Source organism: Lacerta agilis, chromosome 11 (assembly GCF_009819535.1).
Source record: "Lacerta agilis isolate rLacAgi1 chromosome 11, rLacAgi1.pri, whole genome shotgun sequence".
NCBI lineage: Eukaryota > Metazoa > Chordata > Lepidosauria > Squamata > Lacertidae > Lacerta > Lacerta agilis.
In genome coordinates this window covers 1739279-1746869 of record NC_046322.1, presented here as the reverse complement: position 1 = coordinate 1746869, position 7591 = coordinate 1739279, and the positions used below count along the sequence as shown (strand labels likewise).

Below are 7591 nucleotides of genomic sequence, written 5' to 3'. Positions count from 1 at the left end.
TTCTGAAGGTGTAAATTACTGTGATTCTATGATTACAAAAAAAACCAGTATTTTGTCTCAGTGCAAAAATATAAACATGCATACAAACATCTTATTTAACCCAGAGCAGTGAATCGCAAAGTTCAAAGACGTACAAAATCTGAAGGATCATTATGTTGCAATCTGCATGCAGCCGTATCTTGGTTTTCAAACAGCTTAGTTCTCAAGCATTTTGGCTCCTGAACGCCGCAAACCTGGAAGTGACTGTTCCAGTTCGTGAACTATTTTTGGAAGCTGAACGTCCGACGTGGCTTCCGATTGGCTGCAGGAGCTTCCAGGAACTGACTAGAGCAGCACCCTTCGCCAACCTGGGGCCCTCCAGATGTTTTTGGACAACGACACCTTTCAGCACCAGCCAGGATATCAGTGGAATGTAGCCTGCATCCGTCCTGTTCAGAGTAGACCCTTTGAAACCCGAGAACAGGGTTAACATTGGCCTGTTAATTTCAGCGAGTGTGCTCTGCATGCCACTTAGTTTGACGCCTCCCGACATGATAAGTTTGTCATGGCTCCCAAAGTCCCACTGATTTCAATGGGAGCTGTGCAACTAATTGACAATGCGATCTGATATGTGTCTACTCGGGAGCAAGACTGTATTTAATGGTGCATGCTCCATAGAATTTCAGGCTGGTGTTTGGATCCAACCTTGTATCTTCCTTTACGTTTATAATTCTTGCTTTGCAGGGCATTCGACCCAGTAACCCTTGTGTTCCCTCCCAGCTCTGTGATTCTAAGTGCAACCTGTTGCTCAGACCATTGTCTGGATTTCCCCTTCCTTTGTGGTCTCCTTATTTGTGTGCTGCAACCGTGACGGCCGCCGTTCTCTTTCCACTTTAGCCCTGCTGTGTGTACAATTTCTCTCTCCCCTCACTGTGCCAGCGTGTCGTGACTGCGCTGAAATATCATCAGATTCTGACTTCAGAGAGATGTCAGCGGGGTGGAAATATTTCCTAGATGGATGCTCTGTAATGGATACCGGTACTCGTCTTTTCTCAGCCAGTTTCTTCTCAGGCAACTTCTGCTCTCCTTCCTCCTCTTAAAGCTGACGCTTCCCTCTCCATCCTGGTTCAGTCACAGGGGTGATCCCAGCCAGCCAGCCAGCCAGGGATCCCATAGCATATATTGGGACAGCGACAACGAGGAGCTAGTCAGATCTGTGGTTGCATGAAAAGCCATGTGCAGTTGAAGGCTGTGCAAATGGGAGGCCTTGCATTTCTCATCTGGGAATGCGAGGTATCTTTGAAAACCTGGGAATTGGCTATCAGCAGCTAGGATTTTGGTTGCACAAAAGTGGAAAACATTGAGTGGCTTAAATCTTACATTGCGGTGCAAAATACATGGGCTCTGGCAATTGCTGAAGAAGATAACCCACAATCTGTGCAGGCTTAGAGGTAAAGACCCTATGGAACACTTTTTCTCTTTCTTCCTCTGGCGATCATTTGTAGCCGAGTAAGATTGTCTTCCATAAACACGGTTTTAACAGTGAGTCCATAAGTGACTGTGGAGGCCAATTCTGGATCCACACGTCTTTCCAAAGTGGGGACATTGGTTCCTGGGTGGGAGTTGATCATGTTGTGGATTTGCCAAGCGTGCCTTCCTCTTACCACATTTCTCCATTGCGTCCTGAGTTTGAGTGTCTTCAGAGCCCATGACACCTTTGGTAAAGGCTGTTCTCCAACTGGAGCGCTCGCAGGCCAGTGTTTCCCAGTTGTTGGTGTTTATACTACAATTCTTTAGCTTTGCCTTGAGATCTTTAATCCTCTTTTGTTGACCACCAGCGTTACGCTTTCCATTCTTAAGTTCGGAATAGAGCAGTTGCTTTGGAAGACGATCATCAGGCATCCGCACAACATGACCAGTCCAATGAAGTTGATGCTGAAGAATCATTGCTTCAACAATGGTGATCTTTGCTTCTTCCAGTACACTGGTCTTAGTTCGCCTGTCTTCCCAAGCGATGTGTAAAATTTTCGGAGACACCATTGATGGAATATTTTGAGGAGTTGGACATGGTGTTTACTGTATAAGTGGTCCATGTTTCACAAGCATGCAGGATGGTTGGTAGTGCGATAGGAACACTTTTACGCAATATAGAACGATAGATTTGTAGAGGATTTAACGCAGGAATCACAATCCCTGACAGAGGGCCTTCCAACCTGGAGCCACTTAAAAACCTCCCAACAAAAGAGTCCACCCCCTTCTGCGGGAGATCGTTTCACTGTTGAACAGTCTTACTGTCCAAAAGTTCTCCCTGATGTTGAATTGGAATCTCCTTTCTTGTAACGTGAAGCCATTGGTCCTAGAAGAGGAGAAAACAACCTTGAGATGCCCTTGAGATATTTGAAGGTAGCTATCTCCCCTCAGTCTTCCTCTTCTCCAGGCCAAACATCCCCAACTCCCTCAACCGTTCCTCACAATGCTTGGTTTCCATGTCCGTCATCCTCTTGGCTGCCCTCCTCTGCACCCCTCCCAGCTTGCTGGGTCTCTCTGCCGCGCTCCAGAGCTCCCTCCCCTTGTTGCGCCAAACCAAAATGTCCACCCATCTGAAACTGGCCTTATTTGTTCCGCACCGTCTGCTCATGACTGCCTCCTGCCAGCCTGGTGCCAGCCTCTCCTTCTGCCCCCCTTCCCACCCACCCCACTGCCAGGGCTGCCATTGTTCCTTCCAGTTGGCGGATGTGGCACCCGCTTACCAAGCCGGGCATATTTTCCAGCTGGTTCGCAGTCTGCCAACGGCGCTCCATCATCGCAACCCAACGGCCGTTAACCGTAGACCTTCAGCCAACATAGGGGCTCGCTCTTCCAAATGGATGAGCGGGATTTGGGTGTCTCTGACTTCCCCAGCGGTGCCAACCCTTCCTCCTTGACTATTGTGTCCTCGCACCCTATCCTTTGTGGATTTTTATAAATGTGAAAGAGAGAGAAGAGGGATCTGGCAGGCTTCTCCTTTTTCTTGTAATTGTCTAGATGCTCCGGGCCTTTCCCAGATCCTTCAGTTGACAGGTGGCGCTTAAATCAGATTAAAGGTGCACTTTCAAGTGAGAGCGGGACTGACCCCGCAGGTAAGACTTTTTCTGAAGAGCTTGGCGGCACGGCCTGCTTTTTCTCTGGGGTTCGACGCTGACAAGCTCTCCGCAAGTGCCCTGCGGCTCAAGTCCTATTAAAGGGAGACTTGTTGGGACTCTGGGATGAGGAGAGAACACCAATGGGCTTTTTCATCCTGCCAAAGCCTTTCATCCCTGGATCTGAGGAAAAGGAAATGAGATGATGCAGAGATTGGGGGGGGGGGTGTTTTGTGTTCCCCCAATGCCCCTGGCACCAACACTTCCCCTCCATCAAACACACACACACAAACATAAACCTGCCGCACCTTTCCCTTGCTTAAGGTGTGCTTGCAGGTGAGCCGTGGTGCTTCGCTGTGGATTTGGGGCTCGAGGAAAGGTTGGGAGAGGATTTGCACGGGACGCCTTACACAGGCCAGTTCTCCCTTGGGATTGAGGTAGGCATGGCTCAACCCTTCCTCTTCGCTCTCCCCTTGACCCTCACCCTTCTCCCCACGAAAATACCCCACCATTGTTCAACCTGCTAAGATTATAGTAGCTGAAAATGGGGGGGGGAGTAGGAAGCATATGGGGATGTGTGTGCTGTGGGTTAAACCATAGAGCCTAGGGCTTGTTGATCAGAAGGTCAGCGGTTCGAATCCCCGCGATGGGGTGAGCTTCCATTGCTCAGTCCCAGCTCCTGCCCACCTAGCAGTTCGAAAGCACGTCAAAGTGCAAGTAGATAAATAGGTACCGCTCTGGCGGGAAGGTAAACGGCGTTTCCGTGCGCTGCTCTGGTTCGCCAGAAGCAGCTTTGTCATGCTGGCCACATGACCCGGAAGCTGTATGCCAGCTCCCTCGGCCAGTAAAGCGAGATGAGCACCGCAATCCCAGAGTCGTCCGCGACTGGACCTAATGGTCGGGGGTCCCTTTACCTTTAGGAAGCATATCTCTTGAATGGGTTGTGGAAAAATTGGTCCACAGCAACTGTGATGAAGCGAACTGATTGCAAAAGAATACCTATAAACCAGCCTAAAAGTTTTGTGAAAGAATTGCTAATTTTTGAAATGTTCTCCAACAACAAGATGAACGATGCTGCCCAGCCCTTGCAGCTTTTAACCTGCTGTGACAGTATAACTTTATGCTCTTTCTCTTTGGTTTGTTTTGTTTATTTATGAAATAATATTTATTTGTTTAAACAAACAAAAAACAAAACCCCAACCATCAGAGTAGAGAAAGGGACACTTTAATTTGTCCTGTGGAGTCCGAGAGGGTTTTTTTCCCCTGTCCCACCGCAGGAAAGCCCACTGAATCCCCAGTGAATCAGAACAATCCCCAATTGGGTTTTCAGTGGGTGGACATAGGTTCTGTTTCAGTGGTGAACCAGGGTTTTTCCTAGAGAAAGCGGCTGGACAGAAGAAAAACCTCTCATTCCTGTGCCTAGAAGTCACAGGAGAAATGGATTTGTGGATAATATAATAATAATAATAATTTATTATTTATACCCCGCCCATCTGGCTGGGTTTCCCCAGCCCCTGGGCGGCTTTCAAACTGAATATTAAAAACAATACAGCATCAAAATAGGAAATTCTTTCCAGTAGCACCTTAGAGACCAACTGAGTTTGTTTTGGTATGAGCTTTCGTGTGCATGCACACTTCTTCAGATACGTATCTGAAGAAGTGTGCATGCACACGAAAGCTCATACCAAGAACAAACTCAGTTGGTCTCTAAGGTGCTACTGGAAAGAATTTCCTATTTTGTTTCGACTATGGCAGACCAACACGGCTACCCACCTGTAACTGAAATACAGCATCAGTCATTCAAAACTTGCTTTTGCTACCTGCGACTGGGATAGCTCCGTCAGGGGAGTGTGAGACTCCGAATCTCAGGGTCGTGGGTTCGAGACCTGCGTTGGGGCACAAGGATTCCGGCATTGCAAGGGGTTGTGCTTGGTGACCTTTGTGGTCCCTTCTGTGATTCTGTGCTCCTTATTCTGAGGGTGCCTCTTCCATGCTATCCTGGTGGTGTCTGGGCCACTTCTCCTGCCCACTCCCTGCAATGTGTCGCCCCGGCTGGCATTGGTGCTCCCCTTAGCAGGTCTTGTTGCCTTTCCTAATGCATGCAATCATCATCATTATTTTTAATTAAATTTGTATACTGCCTTTCATCCGTGGGTCTCAGAGCGATTCTGCAATGCAGGAGTCACAGCTACAGAATGCCTCTCTGAGGGCCATCTAAACTCAGCTTATAGACACCTGGTGAAGGTAGTCCATTCTACTGCCTAACAGCTCTCACTAGCAGAAACTTCTTCCTGACGTTTTCTAGTGCAAAGCAGGAAGAGAGCACTAGGTAGGGAAAGACTGGCCTACCAAAAAGGCCAACATAATCTATGAACAATATACAGTGGTACCTTGGTTCTCAAACTTAATCCGTTCCGGAAGTCCGTTCCAAAACCAAAGCGTTCCCAAACCAAGGCGCGCTTTCCCATAGAAAGTAATGTAAAATGGATTAATCCGTTCCAGACTTTTAAAAACAACCCCTAAAACAGCAATTTAACATGAATTTTACTCTCTTAACGAGACCACTGATCCATAAATTGAAAGCGATAATCAATGTGCTGTACTATAGAATAAATAAGACAGTATTGTAGATGATGAAAAATAAAATTATTATTTTTCCCCCTTACCTGCACTGATGACAGTCATTGTTTAGATAGGGAGCTTCTGTCCATTTCCGCAGTCACACAATCCATCAAACAATAGCTGAACTACGTTCCACACAGTCGCAAAAACAAATGAACGGAAAAAGCCTCAAAAAAAAACGCAACATAAATAGCAAAAACAAAAGCGCCAAACTTAATCCATTCCGGAAGTCCTTTTGACTTCCGAAATGCTCGAAAACCAAGGCGCAGCTTCTGCTTGGAAACAATAGCCGACAGCCGCATCAGACGTTCAGATTCCGAAAAACGTTTGGAAACCAGAACACTTACTTCCAGGTTTTTGGCATCTGGGAACCAAGGTGTTTGAGAGCTAAGGTTCACCCCATATTGTAGTTATTGGCATCTTTTGGGGTCTGGGGAGAACACCACGGTTTTGTATTGGTCACACAATGCCCTGCCCTCTAATCTTGCGAAGACCAAGCGTGTATTTCCAGCTGACGCAACGTGTTGGGACATGTGGGTTGCCGAGAGGGACACGTCAAAGGGAATGCAGTCTGATGTGAGCTGCAGCTGAGGCACCTCTGTATCAATTTAAGACCTGGGAGACATGGGTTCGAATCCTGACCATGGCACTGGGCGGTGCCAAGCAGATCTCTCTCCACTGGCCTTCGCCAGCCATGTGAGAAAGAGAACAAGGGTTGAAGCTGTTTTGCCCAGTTCTTGTGATGCTGCAACCATTTGCTGGACTGCCCCTTTCTTATGTGAGCCCCTTTCTCATTGATTATTGCTTCCTTCTTCTCTTCCTCTCAAGTTTTGGCCCCACTGACCCCTTGCTGTTCTGTGTTTGCTCCTGCAGATGGCTTACCCTGTGTCGGCAGCGTGTTACGTGGTGCTAGCTGCGGTGGTGGTCGTTTATGCTCAGAGGCACAGCCAGCAGGGTAAGTAGCTGCTTCTTCTCCATCCCAACCTCAGTGGGAGATTTATGGTTATTTTATTGCTTAGTCTCAAGGCTGCTTACGCACAAATTGAAGCAGCGCAGATCAAAACACAAGTCAACTCTAATAGGATTGAAACAATATAAAAACAAATCTATTAAAACACGACCATAAAAACAGCACGGCACGATTTGAAAGCCCCTGTCTCAAAAGAAACAATCAGTTCCCAAAGGTCCCGTCAGAAGAAAACAGTCTTTGAATGCTGGTGCAAAGACAAGGAGGGAGCCAGTCTGGCTTCTTTAGGAGTCCCAAAGTTGTCGGGGAGCCACCACCAAGAAGGCCCTGTCCTCTGTCCTCACCCAGCATGCCTATGAGGGTGGCGGCACCTAGGAAAGGCCCTCTTCCAAAGATCGCAGGGCCCGGCAGATCTGTCTGGAAGAATTTGGTCCTTCAGATATTCTGGGCCTAAGCCAGAGCAAGAGATTTCTGCAGGACGAACGGCCAAGGCAGTTTCTTGTTTGCCCAGCAAAGACACTCAAAGACAGTTGACTGAATCTGAGCTTCTCTCTGGCACATGGTGAAGCATCCATGTGGCCGCTTGGCCAGGTGTCCAGCTCTTTACCCACATGGCTTGTGTAAAAAGAGTAGAAGTCAATTGCACGGTGCATTACAATGTGTTTTTTGCACCAGCCAATCACCCAGAGAGCTGTCAGCTAAAGAACAGGGTTGCTTCTGTTTAGGGATATGCCACAATTTCCGCTGCCAAGCACTTCACAGCTACTGTGGGGTCTCCGGGGCTGAAGAGGGGAACTTGCTGCAACTCTGGAGTAGCTGAAATCCCTGCGGATGGGGCCCTCCAAGGTCCATCTAGTAGAGAAGCCAAGGACATGCTCTCTCCCTGTTTCGACCAGGCAAAACC

General features: G+C 48.0%; 1 protein-coding gene across 1 annotated transcript in view; it reads left to right on the top strand.

Moving 5' to 3' along the window:
- The first annotated feature begins 3515 nt into the window (after nucleotides 1-3515).
- Nucleotides 3516-7591, top strand: part of LOC117055257 (ciliary neurotrophic factor receptor subunit alpha-like) — a 91165-nt gene continuing 87089 nt past the window's right edge. The window contains exons 1-2 of the mRNA XM_033164710.1: nucleotides 3516-3535; nucleotides 6594-6675. Coding sequence (XP_033020601.1) covers nucleotides 6594-6675 — 82 coding nt within the window. The 5' untranslated portion in view covers nucleotides 3516-3535. The remainder of the gene's footprint in view (nucleotides 3536-6593; nucleotides 6676-7591) is intronic.